Source organism: Stigmatopora nigra, chromosome 9, assembly GCF_051989575.1.
Source record: "Stigmatopora nigra isolate UIUO_SnigA chromosome 9, RoL_Snig_1.1, whole genome shotgun sequence".
Lineage (NCBI taxonomy): Eukaryota > Metazoa > Chordata > Actinopteri > Syngnathiformes > Syngnathidae > Stigmatopora > Stigmatopora nigra.
The window spans coordinates 11,772,956-11,793,295 of NC_135516.1; the positions used below are offsets into that span (position 1 = coordinate 11,772,956).

The window sequence follows — 20,340 nt, forward strand, 5'->3', positions numbered from 1 at the left end:
GGTGCGCTCTTTTTAGGGGAGGTGGGCAATAATTAAAAGTGATGCCAGATGCTTGGCAATACGGATTAACTTCATTGAGAAACACATGAATCTTGATAAAATTAATATATATGAATAAATAAATAAAAGTCAGGAGAATAATGTATTATAATTATAAACTTTAACCAAAACTTAAACTTATTGAAAAATATTTTTTATAAGGGACGATTAAATGACGTGTTGGAGCTGAAGTCTCGCGAGATTTTCCTTGCAATCAGTGAGAACGCCACTACGATTGAGTAGATGTTTTGTTTGGCATGGTATGCAAAATTATAATGATAATTTGGACAAATTGAAGGTAAGGATTTCCAAGTAGATCCATATAAAACATGGATCTAACCAAGATTTACCTATAAACTATAAGTAATAGTGCACGCTAATATGAATTGGATCTTTTTTTCCTATCACAAAGTAGATACTTCACATAGTATTTTCACTAATATTGATGTCATCAATATTCCTTCACTAGGTCGTTGCGCTAAAATAATAATACTATTAATATTTTGAATCGTTTTTAAAGATTCCATTCTTAGATCAGATTTAATAGCAACAGCTGGGTTGATGAACATTTGGAGTTAACTGAGGTAAGGTGTACTAATGCATACTGGTTTGATTAAAAAAAGTGATTATATGCTTGAATACTATCAAATAAATCAATTTCCTTTGCTTTGTTAACATCAATGACACAAAAAAATTGTGGGTTTTTGAGTGAATATGTAATGTCATAGCGGTATTGCAGAATGACCAGCAGGTGGCATCTTTTTCATTGTTGTAATACAATCCAAATCCATGAGAAATAGTGGATGCAAATCAAAAGTATTGGAGCCCATCCTTGGCATTATCCTCACAACAGTCGTTGGGACGATGGAGCAATTTTAGGGTATCAAAAAGTTTAGATTAACCCTCTCTTTAAGCATCAATGAATATAGTTGGGGTAGGTATGATGGGCCTTTACATATTGGGAAAACCAGTTCCCAAACATTCTGTGTATAAACCGATACAATATTGCAAATCCACAATTCTATAAACAAAAGTCATTGATTTTTTCCAGCTCAGTCATTCATTACAAGTGATTGCAAAAGCTAAATTTAATACACAGTTTTCAATTTCATCATTGCCTTGCAAATATGACACCAGAGAGGTCAGGACAAAATGGCGCTTCCTTCAGAATCCCGCACTCATCATTTTAGCCAAGTTGCTGTTGACCTGGCACTAGCGGCACAAAACAGGACAAGTAATTTAATTTGCTTCTGCTGTCGACCTTGAAACAGGGAATGTAGGCCACTGGAATCCCAATGGGGAAAAGGATTGTCACACACTTTATCCTCCAAGCATCTAAAGAAATACTTTTTGTCCCTCCTGAGGCATAATATTACGTTACCAGTACGTAATTTCATTAGTTTTTTTGTTCGGTTCTCTGTTGTAGACAGTTGAAAAGCATATTCTAATTTTCTCAAGAGGATTATTAAATATAACTGAGGTTTTAATGGATTATACTGTGTATTTAATCCAAAGGTGGGCCAACTTTTCGGCCCGGGGGCCACACGTTGACTTTGAAAATTTGACAGATGGGCCGGGTCAGTACAAGATACGATACGATATAAAAAAGTGCATCCGTTAACAGTACATATGAAGCATAAACAGAAAAAAAGGACTAAAGTATTAACATATTCATCACTCATCATTAAAGTAAAAAGTATAAGTACAAAGTAACGTAGAAAGAAATGTATTAAGAAAAAAGATAGAAAAACGAATACGAGTAGACAGAGCTACTGCCACTGTCTTCCGTGTGACGGCGCCATCTTGGATAAAAAAAAATTGGACAACGTTGGCGGCCCGGATTAAAACGCCCCACGGGCCGGATGTGGCCCGCGAGCCGTAGTTTTATAACTTAATGTTGAAACTGTTCTTGCTTTTCCCTTCTATGGTACAGCAATTTCTTCCTAAGTCAAACACACTATGTTTATACACTTGAATTTGTTCTATCTAGTCAAAGCTTAGTTTGTGAATTCCTGAGAATTACTACGTATCCATACATGTGTATCTATGTCATCACTGCACCTTGCAATATGGACGGATAATTGCTGTTATAACTTGTTACCCCTGTGGACGGGACGTGACATTTTTAATCACCCCTGGTGAAACATCTTGAGTTAGAACTCGATATTGGTAATAAAATCTAAATATAAGGCCCCGGAGGCTGAGTACTTTCGCAATGCTGCAGAACATACTCGGTGATGGTAATAACTAAATGTTTCTTAACTCTACCAAGAAGACTGCCCTTCAAATTACTGCTAATAATATTGTTTTTCCTCATAATATATAACATACCCTGTTTTAAATGACTTTCTAATCCTACGTTACTCGTCCCACATTTAGACCGGGTTGTCTTTAATAATACTATTCCATCCCACAACCTTCATTATGAATCGCTAAACATAGGCTGTACTTTATTCCCTTTTGGTGCCTATCTTCCTTCATTTAGAAACACTCAATAAAACTATACTTTTCTTTCTGTGTCCTACTTGAAGTATAAGAAACAAGTAGTACAGAAGTTACTGGATTTTTTTGTAGATAGACGTGTACTGGGTGCAGGAGATGTCTATTATTTATGACTCAGATCCCACAGTGATTGGCTGATGGGAATGTCATAATGTCTGGTACTCATCTTGCCCGAGTTTTCGATTTACGATTGGTGCTGTGTTGAGCTTGCTTGTTGCTAGGCTACTAAGTGGTCAGTCTACCTTACTGATGATAGAGTTGATATACCATTGTCCCACTCAGGTTTGTCCATCAATGAGTCTGGATAACTTAATAGTCGACATAACTCAGTTATACAAGAAGAAATTAAAAATGTTTTAAATTATGTGTGACATGGTGCAGGAGACTGTTTTTTAACGGGTTAGAAATGTTCCAATACTAACATTTTTTTACAGAATTTTCTCAAAATGTGTTTTCCCAATTCCGATCCTATATTTTTAAACCACTAAAAATAATGCAAATCAACCATTAAATGATGAATCCCATTGTTTGTATTAAAGTCAAAAAACATTTTGTTTATGATATGATTCAACAATGTGTTATTGTTATTCATTTCTACTCAGAAGATATATTTGCCTGGTGATCCAATTTAAAATCATAATAGTACTAAAAAGTTGGTTCAGATCCAATTTTCTGCACAAATATACTCCTTTCCGATACTTCAAAAATAGTGATACTTAGTATCCAATCACTTAAAAATATACATATAAAATCCAATAAATGATTATTCATCATACCTAATTTCAGGCCTGCAAGTGGACTAACTACAAAACATTAATATTTGGATACAATAGACAAAAAATGAAAACTTAATAGCGTAGCTACTTTACTACAACATTTGCATGGTGAAATTCTCATTGTCTTTTTTTCTATCAGATCGACCACTCTTCAACATAAATCGAAAGGCAGGAGTGCCACTCGCCCGATCGCAGTGTCAAGGGAACCCTAAAAGGGAAGGCGTCTCAGTCTAGATTCCCGGCAGCACAAGGAGGAGCGAAGACTAAATTAGGCATGGTTTCATTGACTCCCGATTCCCTGAGGTCCAGCATCCGCACATCCCAGAAGAGGAGAGGCCGATTGGTGCTCTCAGCCTCTGATGCTCCCTGCTTGGTTAGTCAAATGAGATGAACAGTGCATGCTTCCATGTTAAAATAGTCAATTCAGCATTTTGGTGCAACTTGAGAATGTCAATCCATGCTTCAAAGGCTTATTCAAGCTTCTATACACCAAAAAGATGCGTCCCAATGTCATTTTACTGTAGCTGTCCAAGTAATGTGTGGCAGTTGATCATTAGTTTTGGCAAACTACCCATAAAGGGGCAGTTTTTTATATTATGTATTGAGTTATACTATAAACATGTATATTTATCATTTCTGATTTACATTTAGCTGTTGTTGTGTAATAAATACCACAGCTGTATAATTTTACAGAAAAAATAGTGTCTAAAAACAAAAAAACAACTTAAAAGCACCCAATTGATGAATAATGGAGGGCACCCATTATAAACACAGATTTAAGACAAGAACAAATTTTCCAGAGCACAAATCGTCTTTGAAACTAAAGAAATCTCCGATTCACCATCGTTTTAGAACTATTTCCCTAAAATATTTATTGTTAATATCTAATGAAATATTAGGGCTATTTATTATTGAAGTCCAAATCTTACTCAATTCTCCTTATACTATTTTTCCTCTCTTCAGGTACTTTCCATTCCGATGACCTCCCACTATCTTACTCTATCCACATACCGTATTTTCACGACTATACCGGGCATCGTATTTTTAGCCGCAGTGTCAATAACGAGTGCTATTTCTGTATTTTACACACACAAAGGACGCACCGTTTTTATAGACGCAACCAGGCAAAGTAAACAGGTGTTTAGTTAGTAGTACTGGTGAGTGACCCTCCTTTTTTTGTGCGTGTAGGGATGTCTCCAAAGAACTCCAGAAAAAAACTCCCTTAAGATTCCTGTGATCCATCCAGAGAATCAGCCTTAGGGGGGAGAAAATAGGCAAAGACTATGACAAAAGAAACAAGTGATGTTGGTAAGTTAAATCTGCCTACTCTGAGAATTTTGTCACATCCTTATGTAGCTTTGTGACTTGCAACCACTTCCTGATTTACCTTTTATCTTTGCATAGTGTAAACTGCTCTCATTCTCCACCACTTCCTCTCTTTAAGCTCACTGGCTGTAAGAATACAATCATTCTTTTTAGCATTAAAGGAAGAGGGAAACTGTCATATACATGACCTTCATAAGAAAAACACAATACACAAATATCCAATTTATTTTAACTATAATATAAAAAAATCGAATTTTGGATGCAATGCCATTTTGAAACAAAAGCAACTTCAGTTTTATTCAAGATGGAGGTCATTTAAGGGCAGCCAGCCAGGATTTGTCATAGAATATTGTGGGTTTAACAATTTTGGGCTGTGAGGAAAAATAACATGGCATATGAAGTTCCTAACTCGGATTATTTTAGCAAAAAAAATTCAAAATGTCTTCTAGTAATATTGGCTTTTATTGACATTTGGGATTCTACCACAAAATTCATGATTTTTGTTTCAAAAATTAAAACCAATGAACAGTATTGTGTAGTTCATTTTTTTCTTTTTTTGCAGCTAGAATGTAGTTGTACATTTTTAGAGAAGTTCAAAAACAAGCTGGACTTGAGCCTCTTGCATTTTTGCAAGACTGACAAAAAATGTACTTTAGTGACAGCAAATGATTGCATTCCATCTATCAAATGTAAAAATATCCATTGTTGTACATCATTTGTTGACTTAAGCACAACATTTAAGTACCGCTATATGCACTTTGCACATTACAACCACAGTACACACAAAGTTGTGAAAGTGAAGGGCAAGAGGAAGTTCAAAAAAAGAAAAAGGGACGCCAACAGACACCCGAATAACAAGGTGACCATATTTGGCATAAGATTAATGCAAGCAGAAGATGCAAATGAGATAAAGCAACGGTTGTCATGGAGACTTGATGTTGCGCAGTGATGCTTCGCTGTAAATCTGACCACAATTGCAGTATAGCCGTTGCTAAGCAGAAGGCGCTATTGTGAGTGAGCAAAAAAAAAAGGGGAGAGAGTGAGGGAAGTAAGGCGGAAGGTCGAAGCGAAAATGTTCCTTCATGGTGCGGCGGTGTGTTGCATCAGTGTGACCTTTACTTAAAGTGGCTTTGTCTGTCTGAGTGGCACTTCAGACCTAGACACACTCAGGTAAGATTATTCTCAGCATACTGTTCATCGCTTCTAATATGTAGTTTTTTAAAAAATATATTAGTTTTGATCAGTTTAGTCATGTAAGGTTTTTTTTTCATATTAACTTTGAAATGGTTACTCACGAGGTAGGTTATTATGTATATGTGACATGCTAAATACACTGTTGTCCAGTTTAATGGTTAGAGTACAATTGTGTAGGTTGGTAGGATTTTTCTATCACAGTGTTCCCTCGCTACTTCGCGGTTCAGTTACCGCGGACTCAGAGTTTTGCGGATTTTTTGGGGAAAAAAATACAAATATTACATTGAAACAACATATTTTACAGTTTTTTTTTGTTATAACATGAATTTCACTCTCTCTACCCGTATTCTATATGGTGTACTGTATACAGGGGGTAAAATCTTTAAAAAAAATAAATTAATTAAAAATTAAAACTAATTTAAAATTGAATTAAATTCAAATTAAGCATTTTTGAAGGGGAATCCCTACTTTGCGGAAATTCACTTATCGCGGGTGATCCCGGTCCCCATTAACCGTGATAACTGAGGGAACACTGTATACATAAGAGCAATTTGGGGGTATTTTTTGCGGCGTATGTCGAGTTGTATCTTGCCAAAGAAGCTGCTAGGGCCCCAAGTGAGGAGTTTTCGTCGGAAAGGGTGTTTCTATTCGATTTGTTTTTATCTGGAAGATAAGCTTCCAGCTTGTGTAGAAGGCGCGTACACACACACACACACACACACACATTCTTTCCAGTGCCAGATGAGGACGATCAGGCAGTGTGCTATTTCCTCGCTCTGTATTTCAAAGTTGACAGCTCGCTTGAAATACACCTTGCCTCCTCCCCCCCTCTACTCTCAACATGGAAAATAATTTTTAAAGAAAACTACCCGATAAAGCACAAAAAAACGTTATACTCACACTCCCTGGTGGTTTTTAGTTTAATATGGACAACTTGTATCAGCTTTTTTTAATGTGTACTGTATTAATAGCATGGTTGTTTATATAGTATATACGCCTTGTTGCTGAATATAACATGTAATATAATCAGGAAATTATACTGCCGGGGTTATTTAGATTTTTGATTTTTTTGCTGCTACCAAAATAAATTCTAGTTAAACAGGTTAGTTTGATTGCTGCTCCCAGCTGTTGGCCTTTCTGTAAGGAAGGCCGTGTGCTCTACTGCAGTCGTATCGTCGAGATGCTCTGTAATGGAAGCCTAATGTGTATTTGCGGCTTAGTGATAGATGAGCAGTCAGAGGTTGGCACACCAAAGCTCAGGGACATTTCCTCAGGAGAGTGAGAGTTCACATTAGCCAGCTCTGTGGCATTTGCAGGAGGTTGGGAAATAGCAGAGCTCTGACACCATGGGACAATTTCAACTGGAAATTTGCTATCATCAGCGGTGTAGGGATTGTTGAAACATTTTGACAATAGTGGAAACAATGGAAGATGAATTGGAAAGTAAGCAAGCATTCTCATACCTCTTTGACATCATGTCTTAAGCAGGGGTAGGGAATCTATGGCTCGGGAGACACATATGGCTCTTTGGATGGGTGTATATGGCTCTCCACTGACATCTAAGGCAGGGGTAGGGAATCTATGGCTCGGGAGCCACATATGTCTCTTTGGATGGGTGTATTGGCTCTCCACGTAATTCTAAGGCAGGGAGGGGTAGGGAATCTATGGCTCGGAAGACACATATGGCTCTTTGGATGGGTGTATATGGCTCTCCACTAACCTCTGAGGCAGGGGTAGGGAATCTATGGCTCGGGAGCCACATATGGCTCTTTGGATGGGTGTATAAGGCTCTCCACTAAATTCTGAGGCAGGGAGGGGTAGGGAATCTATGGCTTGGGAGCCACATATGGCTCTTTGAATGGGTGGGTGTATATGGGTCTGCAATAACCTCTGAGGGAGGGGTAGGGAATCTATGGCTCGGCAGCCACATATGGCTCTTTGGATGGGTGTATATGGCTCTACACTAACCTCTAAGGCAGGGGTAGGGAATTTATGGCTCGGGAGCCGCATACGGCTCTTTGGATGGGTGTATATGGGTCTCCACTAACCTCTGAGGCAGGGGTAGGGAATCTATGGCTCGGGAGACACATATGGCTCTTTGGATGGGTGTATATGGCTCTCCACTAACCTCCGAGGCAGGGGTAGAGAATATATGGCTTGGGAGCCACATGTGGCTCTTTAAATTCTGTAACATTATTTCTGCAATGTTATTTTGTACTTTTGCACAATGCAGAAAAATACCCTTGAAGACCGTAACTTAGTTTTGCTAACCAATGATCCCCAATAAAGCAACAAAAACATTTCAGTTAAAATAATCTCTTCTACCGCATACCTTAAAAAGGAATGCCAAGTATTCCAGTTTTATTTCTGGTCAGCAAAATCATTCCAAACAGATCCATAAAACTCTTCTACAAGGTGTCAATTTTTTTTACAGAATACTTGGCATTGGCAGATGTCTATAATTGTCTCTGCCATTCTCATATTACAAGGCCATGTCCATTCCAATTGAAGTATCCTAAAGCTTTTGCATGTGTTTCTATTCAATCCCAAATCTCAACATTTCTAATTCTGCACTGCTTATACACAAAGCTTGTGTTAAGTCATGTCTAATTGACACGGTGTGCCTTTAAACCCAATGCTACATGCTGCAGTTACAACTGCAATACTATCTTGAAGTATTTGACTGTAATACGCCTTTAAACTATGACAACACCTTGTTTAATTCACAGGAAAATATACATTTATTTAATTAGGATTTAATTAGGATTTTCCAACATAAATATCATGCAGAAAAGATAGGTTTTTCATTTAGCCACTTAAGATATAATTATAAAACACAATAATAACCAGTTCTGTATATGCTGGCTTTCATGTTACTACCTTTAAATTTTCCCTTTGCAACAACTTTAAATATATAAAACATAGTTCATACTGAAATATGTTCAATTAAAAATATGAAAAAGCTTGCCTTATTAAATGATTTAAAAAAATAACCATTTCAAGCAAATGCAATGCAACAAAAAAGAACTTCACAAGTGTTAATCAATGTTAACACTACCCTACTGAAAGCAGGAAGTGGCACATTTGTAAAACTACAAAATGGAGTTTAAGGGGAATTCCACCAACTGGAGACGTCAAAACTGTTAATTTTTAACAGTTTCGATACTAAATATTTGTGGCAAGATGATCAACAGATAGAAGGTTGCTTTAAGACAGGGGTCGGGAACCTTTTTGACGAAGAGAGCCACAAACAATTCATATTTTTCAATGTTATTCCTTATGAGCCATACTATAAATTAGCAAAGAGCCAGATGCACTCACCAAAAGAGCCAAATGTGGCTCCCGAGCCATAAGTTCCCTACAGTGCACCTTTATATCGACCGATAGGCGTTTATGCTGCCCGGTTACAGTCAACTAAGGGCTAAAGAAATAGATACAGCAGAGGTTCTACTGCATTACGTCATTGATAAACCAAGACTGCACACGTAGACACTGTGTTTTGATGCAGTTGGAGATTTTAAGTTATGGCCAGAAGACATTTTCAGGGACATTATAGACAATTGCAACTATGCAATAGTTTGTTGAATAACAAGTTTGGGTTTTTTTTTTGTCAATGTCTACAAATCCTTTTCTAAGATCTCTAAATACAGTAACTGCAATTTATTATCCATTTATTCTTGTCTCCAATCTGGATTATACACATCTCTTTTTTATATGTAATCTGCATTCTCAGCTCTGTGTTTTTCCTCCTTCCTCCCTTTATATCCTTCTTTATCTTATTCATAGCCTCAATTCATCCCCTTTCCTCGATGATAGACTTCCGGGTCTGACTATATACGCAATAGCCATGTCCCTCTTTTTTGAAGGATCCAGGAGGGAGGGGGCGTGGTCCGCCTGCAGTAAGGAATGGAAGGAATATGAGGGGACTGCAGGGTCTACTGGTGGCGTCACAGCTTCCGGCTCCTCCACAGCTGTTGCTACTGCCCCCTATAATACCCCCAAAAACCCACCCACCCATACACACCAATTTTCAGACTATCTAGAGACATCTTGGGTGAATATGGGCACATTTCTTTACCCCTCAAGCAGTTAGATCCACCACTTTAAGAGGCAAAATCAGGGGAAACACGTACAGGGCAAACACTGCAACGTAGACACGCAGTCGCAGACATATACACACACTCCTCCCTCTCTGTTTCCTCCCTTCCTCTCTCTCTCTCACTGTGGTGTTAGACTGCACAGATCGTCCACTCACTCGCTGCTGATTCACCCGCTTGCCTCTCCTCTGCCAGTTGCTCTGCCGCCGTGCTCTGCCTGCCTGCCTGCCTGCCTAAGAATGGTCCAACCGGTGCCTGGGGGTCTGCCATCGCAGCCTGTCTGAACACACACGTACAAAAAGAGTCGGTGGACACACACGGAAGAAGCACTCACGTATTATCTGGAGAGCAATGTGAGAGGTAAGAGCTCCCATTCGTAAACCCTCCTCCCAAGCTACAGTGGTTTTATCTCGATCTTTCCTCCTGTGGGTCTCTGCAGTCTTGACTTTTCCAAAAGTGGGCGTCTATACATTGAAAGCATAAGCCACAATGTAAGGATTGATGTCCTTAGTGTCATCATCATGTGTATCTGTGATAACTGTGTATTCAGTCTATGTGGTAAAGGGTTAACATCTGTTTATTACAGCTTGTTTTACAGCTATTGGCATTGACACACACTCACGCACACATAGTCAGAAACACTCTTTCCTCAAAGCGGACAGTCACAATAGCCATTTCCCCTTCAGGCTAGTTGACTAGAACATTTTCTGACGTGCGTATGTGAACCGCCCGTCCGTCCGCCCGCCCGCATGGGCTACCGAGGGCCGTTGTTGATCCAGGAAGAAGTAGAAGATAATCAATAGATCACCCACTCGCTTCTCCTTTTCCCCGAGTCTGACTCAACACTCTTTGTAGTTGTCCCGCAGCAGAGCATGTTTATGACGTTGAGGAATGGTTAAATTTGATTCCCTATCCTCCATTGCTGCGTCAGCCCAAAAGGGAAGCATGATTTTGCACGTTTCTCTGCGAGTGTGTGTGTGTGTGTTTCTCTTAATGTGTGGGTGTGTGTCCGCACCGCAAACTACCGCCCTACTGCATGTAAATTATATGTGACATGTGAAACTGCTGCTTCCTTATATGGTAAGCACTGTATTTCAGTACAGTAGAATCTTGCCAAGCATTCTGGGTCGCGGCAGGAGAGTGTGTGTGTGTGTGTATGTGTGTTTTTGAGTGGGTGACTCTGTCTGTGGGAGTGTGTGTGTGTGTTTGTGTGTTTCACTGCGTGAGTGTTTGCATGTGTCTGGTGGAAGGGGGGAGTTACCAGAAGAGAGGGGACAAAGTTGCGAAAAAGAAACTGGGGTAAGAAGAACTAAACAAGCAAATGGAGGGAACCTTTTTTGCGATGTTTCAATTGAATTAAATGTAAGTAGTTCTGTTTTGTTTTTTGGTTTTGCTCAAATGAGATATCGGTCCTCAAAAAATAGGACTTTCACTTTATCACATGAATATTATTGGAGCTTAGAAGGTTATTGCCGTTTTTTTTACTTTTGGATATTGCTATAAGTCAATAACAGCCCAAATTTCATCAGTGTTGGTTTCTTCTAAAGTCATGATATGATAAGCAGATCTTATGAATGTTTTTTAGTTCTTTTTGCCTTATTTTTTGTGACCTTTTTGACAGAGAGCCGCAAACAATTCATATTTTCTAATGTTATTCCTTGTGAGCCATACTACAATTTTAAAAGTCAAAATACATACATGTAAACACGTGCCTTATCATTTTTTGGTAATTTCACCACTTTTAAAGTGCAAAAAAATGAATATTTTTTAAAAAGATTCTTATGCTGTCCCCAATCAATGAGAGGATGCATTCCAGAAGAATCTACTACACAAAATTGAAGATTAAAGCAGTTCTAGATGTAATATCTCAGTTCTGTCACCAACAATTTCCATATTTTAGCTCACAGGTTAGCAAAGAGCCAGATGCACGCATCAAAAAAGCCACATGTGGCTCCCGAGCCATAAGTTCCCTACCCCTGCTCTAGGCTCTAAGTTTACTGTGTCTGTAGTTGGGTCAATGACCTGGAATGTTGTTGTGACTTGGTGGGAGTCAGTAGGTAGCTCAGGCAGTAGTTTTCATGTACACATGCTATCACTAGTACATTTATATATATATAACTAGATATATATTTTTATATATATATACGAGCTGTCCATGCTCATGTATAGGTACATGCAGGATTATATGCTTGACAGCATTGGCGCTGACAGGTTAAGCCTTTATTAGACAAGGGCTTTTCTCTGTTCTAACTGTGTTATGACCACGTCTCAACGATATTTCGCAGCTTTGTGTGACTAAGGAGACCCCTTCCTATAAAAATCCTCACTCAGCCCAAACTAATTGTTTATGGCAGGTCGTCAACATGAATATTTGACGACTAAACCTTCTGTAATGTTTGGATGTAATTTTATTTTTATTTTTTGGACAAATGATTCGAAATGTGATGCAATCGATTCCCAAGACTAGGATGAGTCATTCTTCTGTTTCTGGGGAAAGTAGCAAGTAACTTAAGTGTGTTTTTCCGTTGTTGTTGTTGTTGTTGTTGTTGTTGTTGTGTCCACTGTTGCTTTTTCACGCTTGTCTTTTTGCCCTACTTTTTGGACATTTTCAACTAGGAAAATTACATTTAATAACATTTAAAAAGGCAGTTTTCAGTAGTATATTTCTTAATATGATCTTTCTTAAACTATAAGCTAATCCCAAATCCCCATTTATTTTAAAAAATGGTGTCAAATAATCAAATTATTATTTAAGTGTACGTAGAACAGCTATTTAAGTACAACTGAATATTAATGCTAGTTGTTGAATACAGGAATTAGGTATTTGTATTTATTTTAGGTCATTTTAGTTATATGCTCTACTTTGAGTTTTCTGGGAAATTTAACAATTCGACTAAATGACTTCATTTTTATTATTATTATTATTTTAAATGCCTACTTTAATAACATATTTATACTTTACACTTGTTTTGCTCACTCCAAGCATTGTTTTTTTTTTTTGTTTGTTGATCAGCTCACTGAACATGGTTGTTTCTTCATTATTAGAAAGCCGAGCAAGCATTTCTCACACTTGACGAGGTTTGCAGTGCTCTTTGAAAATTATTAACTAAACGAAAGTCACACAGATAACAACGGCAAGAGATATAGCTGATATGGAAAGTAAACACAACCCTGGAAAAAAAAAAACACTGTGGTTAGATTTTTCGTTTTTTTAAGGTTACATATTTCATTTAAAAAAGTGATTGATATTAATGTCCTCCGTCTGTCTACATTATTAAATTACATAACAGAATTTTAGCACCAGCATGTTGTCATCCTTGACTTCTTTAGAGAAGGGCCTTGGGCCGATAAAGAAGCCATTTTATTTGCCTGAGTATAGATGTATATTAAATTTCCTGATTTCCCCCTTTTTAAATCAATAATTGTCATTTTTTAATGATTTTTTTCTGTTTTTAGTTAAAAAATCATTTTGTAAAATCTAAAAATATATTTAAAAAAAAGCTAGAATAAACATTGTTTTAGATCTATAAAAAAACAGAATATTCAGGGCTTTTAATCCAGTTCTTTTAATCAGTTTATTAAAAAAAATCTAAATATTATATCTAAAATAATCTGACCCACGTGAAATCGAGTTGACCTTAATGTGGCCCGCGAACCAACCCGAGTCTGACACCCTTGATCTAAACAATATAAATTAGATCCAATGAGCTTCTCATTAAGCCATGAGGCCACCCATTATCAGTAATATCCGCAATGACTTCATCACATCCTTAACGCAGACATATACACAAAGATGCAATGTTGCATATGGTCGTGTAGACACCGCAACTTAAGGATAAACACCATTGGGACACTGTTTGTCTGTCTGTGTGTGTATGTATGCTAAACAAGGGGCCTCATTGTCTCCAGAGGTTGTCCAACAGAAGAATAACTAAGATTTGTGCCTTCTTGGCTTAATCAAGTGAGTTAAACGACTAGTCGCAAAGGGGTCTCAACACATTCCCAACTATGGTGAGGGTATGCAGAATGCAGTGTGTTCGTGTATTGTATCATGCATTTTATGCTCTTAATCTGTCATTCTGTATATGAGCTAATACAGTGCATCTTAGATAGAAAAGAGTAGATGCAATACAAATTTAGTACTTGTGATTCCTGACCAATCACGGGGATGTTTGTTGATGACATCATTGTATCTGCTTCTGTGTATATTTGACAAAAGACCTGCTTTCCAGGCATTTCTGGATCTACTGGGAGACGTTTGCTTAGTTTAATTTGCTCCAAGTCTGCAAAAGAAATGAGCTACTTGCTGGATAGTTAAACTGGCTTAAACAAAGGGCTTCAATAGTGGGAAGTTGTAGCTTTTAGGCACAATGCCTTGCCTCCATTGAAGAAAATATGCCACATTTCTGAGAACTGTTGCAAATAGCGCCAGCAGTAGGTTATATTTGAAAAAAGAACACAGAAGGAATCATAAATAAGCTCATGAGAATTATAATAACTGAAAAAAACAGTAGGATATGTACTTAACTGAACAGCAAATCTGTTTCATACTATAACATAATATAACAGTAATGCATTAAGATGAAATTCAACCAAGGCATTATGGCATACACATGGTAAACATGAAATAAATATTCTCAAAATCACACACATTTTTCTTGAATTTAATGCATTTATATGTACCATATTTTCACGACTATAAGGCGCACATAAAAGTCTTGAATTTTCTCCAAAATAGACAGTGCACCTTTAAATACAGTGTGCTTTATATATGGAAAAACCCAAAAGTCATTAATTACGGGTGCGCCTTATAATGCAGTGCGCCTTATAGTCCTGAAAATACGATATTCCGTTTTCCTTTTGAATTATATTGTTGGTATTGATTCATATTTTTCTGATTCTGACTATGGAAACCTAAAGAGACAGTGGTAAACATATATATAAAGGTCAGAGAGGGCATTATTGACATGCTATAATCCCAGTAGCCACAGCAGCGTCTTAATGGAGCCCTGCGGTGTTGCATTTCCTCCTGGCGTCATCCACTTTGATGACCTATCTTAGCACACTGTCACCCTGCCTACACATCTATCAGTATGTTGAAGCCCAGCAGCAGCAGCAGCAGTAGCAAACAAAAGGAAACCTTCACTGCAGTCAAAAGCTGAAAATAGAAGCACTGGCTGGAAGCTATCATTTTGTACCTTCTGTTGCCATAGTAGATGTTGCAGTAAAACAAGCCAGATGTGGATTTTCTATACTACATCAACTTTTATTCAACTTAAGCTGTTTTGTCACTTGACTCAAAGTAGATTTTGGCCTTATGTCCCCCTTTCAGGAAGGACCATCATAACTATGAACCGCACCCTCTGTGTTGTTTTTTTTCGTCGGTGCTTAAGTACGTTGTTAGTCATGCTGACAACTCTTAAGACCTGCCCGTATGAAACACATTATTTTTTATTGTGGAATTCTCTACTCATCTATGCTCCATTCTTAGTATTTGGGTGAGGTTAACGGACAGTATTGAAGAGTATATACGCCACAAAATTGTTTTTTATGACTCATTGGCAAAGTAAAGAAAGATAAATACATACTTGCTTGGCTTTTTAAGTTAGAAGGCTTATTTCTAAAGGCTGGTTTTGTGCCTTTTTCGCTGTCTTCTTACTATCTTCCCTTCTACTATTTCCCGTTGACCTTGCACCAGCTTTTAAGACCTTGGACTTGAATTGATAGACGTACCCTCATCTACAGTATAAGTGACCTCTGTAACGGAGGCACTTTGTCACTTTGTAGCATGAATTCAATTGAAAAATTTGATCTTTAAGACCTGAATCACACAAGACTATTTAAATGATTTTTTTGAAGAAAAAGCAAGGCCTAAAGAGACATAGTAGTAGATTTTATTACTGTTACCAATATTGCAACTCATAGCTGCAATCATCTTCATTAGTACTTTTAAAAGCTAAAATACTGCCATGTTTATTTAAATTAACAAACATTGAGGACCATTGCTCTAAGTTGTATGATTATATGAGTGCATCCAGTGCTCATTGCGCACATTTTTAATGTTTGTATTACGATAAGACCTCCAATTCAAAGGTCATTCATAGCACCAAGGCCACTTTTCCTATCACATCATGTAGTGTGAAAGCAAGTCGTAACTTCACTCTCTCTTTTTGGACAAACACAAAAAGAAAACCATGATGCTGGGTCATCATGACCAGGGATTCTGTGTTGCAGGGCTCTTTTCTATCACATTGCAGTGCTGCAGTGCCTTAACGTTCATAGTTCTTAGCATTGCTCAAAGTACACACACACACACACACACACACACACACACACACACACACACACATGCACACACTCTTCTGGGAAAAGGATTTCTCTACACAGGGTGTGGTAACTTACCCCCCTACTTTGATAAGAGAAGAAATGTTGCTCAGTAGTCTGACCATTAAATTCTGTTGTTTTCACCAGAAATAGAAAGTAATTCCTAAAATAAAACACACATTGTTTATTGCATATTATGATGAGATAACTAACACGACTAGCTTTGGGCAAACTACGGCCCGCGGGCCGAATGTGGCCCGTGAGGCTGTTTAATCCGGCCCTCCAACGTTGTCCAATTTTTTTTTTCCCCAAGATGGCGCAGAAGCCAGTGGCAGTAGTTTTGTCCACTCTTATTTGTTTTTGGTGTTTTACAACCCCTCTATCTTTTTTAAAATTACATTTTAATATTTCTTAATACATTATTTTTTACTTTACTTTGTACTTTCTACTTTTATACTTACTACTTTCTACTTTTTTGATGAGAGATGAGTATGTTAAGACTTTAGTCCTTTTTTTCTGTTTATGTTTCATATGTACTGTTAACGGATGCACTTTTTTATATGTATCGTATCTTCTGCTGACCCATCTGTCAAATTTTTAAAGTCAATGTGGCCCAAAAGTTTGCCCACCCCTGAACTAGACCCTATGACCAAACCAGCTCAAAAATCTGTTGACTTTCATTACTTTTTAGAATACATTTATTCGAAAAAGAAAGAAAGCAAGTCCTTAGCTTTGACTGCCTTTTTGTTGCTCCAACAGTAGGCAGGTTGGCCTTCTCTAAGCTCCTCCTCCTCCTCTTACCTGGCGCTTAGCCCAGAATGTTGCTACAGCTCTCATTGGCCCACACACCCATACAGCTTTGCAAGAAGGGAAATGACTAACCTCTTTCCCTTCATGCCCAGCCTCAACTTCCCCTTTTTCTATCACCCTCTTCCCCTCTTTCACTTTTCAGTCATATTTGCAAAGACTTTGCCTTTGCTGCGTTCTACTGTAAGTCATTTTCGATGCTTTTTAATCTCTTTTTCGTTGCATCGATATGCCGCAAAGTTCTGAATGACTGCTTTGTGCACACCACTGCTAGTTTATGTGCACGGTATCGCATGATGAATGCGTTTGCAAAACCATGTGTGTGTTTATCAGTGGGCGGGTGAAAGTTTTATTTGTTTAACTGACATGTATTACATTTTTTACATTTTTTCTCTACATTCTTCATTCCAACAGTTGCATACCTTGTCTACAACCTTCGTTTTTTTTTCTTAAAAAGTCATTGCCAGATACCAAAAACCCTGAACCCTTTCCACCGCCATCTAAATTCTCATTGTTTTCTCTCTCTCTCCCCAGAGGAAGTGCCTTTGTTGATGTGTGCCGCAGCTTTGACCTGCTTCTACCGCTGAAGCTCTACCTTCTCCCCGCCCCTCCTGCCTCGCTCGCTTGCTGCTACCACAGCGCAAGAAAAGGTGGCCGCACCCTCATCCGACTACGCTCCGACCCGTTTATCCATCCGCCGTCATCACCATCCAACCCTTTACCCAGTGGGCTCCATCTTCCGCTAATCCTCACCTGACAAGCCCTTCCAGTCCAGTCCTACACAAGACCCATCTAGAACATCACACACCTTGCCTTTACTTACCCTTGCCTTGGACCTTCTAAGCCTCCACACAGTCCTCAGTGTCTTTAATCCCGCTCCACACAAAATAGACTACACCCTAGATTATCACCTCCGTTGCCTGTTTCACTGCATCTTTAACTAGAGGGCTTTCTCTTCATACCACTTTTTGGCAACTGAATGTTCCAGAGAAGAAACTTCCACAAGCAATACATCTGAATATTCAGACAGGACAGTCTTCTGGATCAAATCAATTCACTTTGTTTGAGAAGATGGCACAGTAATATTTACAGAGTCCTGCAACATTTCACCATTGGACAGTATCACTTAAAGTCCTTTTTTTTTAAAGCCATCTTAACTTTACAGGCAAAAAAATCAACGTCATCATCCAAAACGTTAAGTGAATTTGTGGATTAATACTCCAAACAGTACTTTTTTTTTTCAACGACTTAACCGATCTCATCTGGGAGATCGTTACCATGGCGATGAACATGGCACAGATCCGCGATACAAAGTGGCTGACACTCGAAGTATGCAGAGAGTTCCAGAGGGGTACATGTTCCCGTTCGGACCAGGAATGCAAGTTTGCTCATCCGGCTAAGAGTTGCCAGGTGGAAAACGGACGCGTCATCGCTTGCTTTGACTCACTTAAGGTAAGAAAAAACGAAACCCAAGCGCGGTAACATAAAGTCGGTGGATGTAGACATTCATGACAAAGGCCAACGATAAGATACTGAGCACATGCCGCGTGGCAGACAAAGTCACGAGCTCCAAATAGCTGTCTTTTACAGCCAGTAGAGAACGCACCATCTGGTCCCAGCATGTGCTTCTCTCTAGCCACGCCCATTTCTGGTCATGTGATGAGAACATGTGATCAAGGACCCAAAGGGGCGGGGCTAGAAGTCGAAATTTGTCAGTTTTTACGAAGCCGAAGTTTTACAGGCCTTGGTTTTAGCGCTTGTCTTTGTCAGTCAGTCGCATCTGTGTGTAGTTACACTGTAAACTCTGTTGAATGAATTATAGTCTCAACACAAATGTCTGCTGTGTGGAAATACGACATGAAAAAGGTTGTCACATCTCATCTCAAATGCCCTTAGCGCCACTTTTCATGAACGTTTGTGTAGAAATGAGCCGATAGCGCCATCATGTAGCACACAAACCACTTCCTGTGCCTCCAGGCAGTTAGACAAAGTTATTTTTTTATGAATACAAACACACGCTATGCGTTTTGCTTTTGTAGTACGATTTCATTTCATCGGAAAAAAAAATCGCAGATGTTTTACAGTATGTAAGTACTAATAGGTTTTTTGAACTTGAAACGACAAAATATGTTAATGCATTTAGTCTTTGTTTATGCTAACATGAATGTTACAGTTTATTCGATATTTTAACGTTCCACTCCATAGTACTACCGATTTTATTGTTTTGACTTAAAAAGCAATACACATAGTAAACTATTTTGGACAACATCTTCACCATTAAGAAATATGCTTTGTTTTTAGTGCATAATGTCTATATGCAACTAGAAATGATTTCTTTGGCATGTACCCAAAGCTACTTGTAAAGTACCATGGAAAATGATTCATATTTATTCGGCATTTGTTAAAAAAAAACAACAACTTTTGCTAGAATTAAGTTGATCTTCATAGGAAAAGGTAAGGAACACAAATGCTACAAATGCCTTTTTCCAAATGACCCCCATCTATCTGAATGTCATGATCCCTGTGAGTTCAATACAGTGTAGACTTTCACTGACACAGCAGTCGAGCATCAACGTGCAGGTTGAAGCCTCTTGATTTGCGAACACGTGTTTAAATTGTCTTTCATGCTGACAGAGTCAGCTACCAACCGGAAAGGAGTAACTGTCACTTAGTTACACTGGGAGGTTATTTCACTCAACTAAAGGGCCTTCATTTGGAACCTTTTTTGGATAGATTTTCCATTAGGTCTTGTCACATGGATGTTTGTTGGCCTTTTTTTCCACCTACCGTATTTTCCCGACTATAAGGCGCACCACATTATAAGGCGCACCCTCAATGAATGAAATTTTTTCCATATATAAGGCGCACTGTCTATTTCGGAGAAAATTTAAGACTTTAGTGCTCCTTATAGTCGTGAAAATACGGTCATTGCTATTGACTTCCAGGTATGAAGCACTCACTACTTCACAGTCACCTCTAGAGCCAGCCATTGTTGATATTTTGGATTTTTTTGTATAAAATCTTGCAGTGGGGGAGGAGCTATATGATGGAAAACTTGTAAACTAAGATGGCATCTGCATATTTAACAGTATTGTTTCAGTTCAGGCGTTTGTGTTTTTTTAATATCCGACAGTGGTGGTTTTTCATTTTTGGTTTTCTGTTTTTTCCATATATAAGGCGCACTGGATTATAAGGCGCACTGTCTATTTTGGAGAAAATTTAAGACTTTTAAGTGCGCCTTATAGTCGTGAAAATACGGTATTTTAGATATTTTT

The 20,340-nt window shown here is 38.3% G+C and overlaps 1 protein-coding gene across 21 annotated transcripts in view; it reads left to right on the forward strand.

Moving 5' to 3' along the window:
• Window positions 1-246: 246 nt before the first annotated feature.
• The window catches only part of mbnl1 (muscleblind-like splicing regulator 1), a 45,809-nt gene continuing 25,715 nt past the window's right edge, over window positions 247-20,340 (forward strand). For 18 of the 21 annotated variants that reach the window (XM_077725006.1, XM_077725011.1, XM_077725013.1 and 15 more), the window contains exons 1-5: window positions 247-337; window positions 3,457-3,690; window positions 4,506-4,625; window positions 10,130-10,294; window positions 17,600-18,517. In XM_077725006.1, coding sequence (XP_077581132.1) covers window positions 18,344-18,517 — 174 coding nt within the window. In that variant the 5' untranslated portion in view covers window positions 247-337; window positions 3,457-3,690; window positions 4,506-4,625; window positions 10,130-10,294; window positions 17,600-18,343. Of the gene's footprint in view, window positions 338-3,456; window positions 3,691-4,505; window positions 4,626-5,694; window positions 5,814-10,129; window positions 10,295-11,217; window positions 11,297-17,167; window positions 17,249-17,599; window positions 18,518-20,340 lie in introns of those variants that run through there. The other 3 variants (XM_077725007.1, XM_077725009.1, XM_077725010.1) reach the window with 3 other exon arrangements.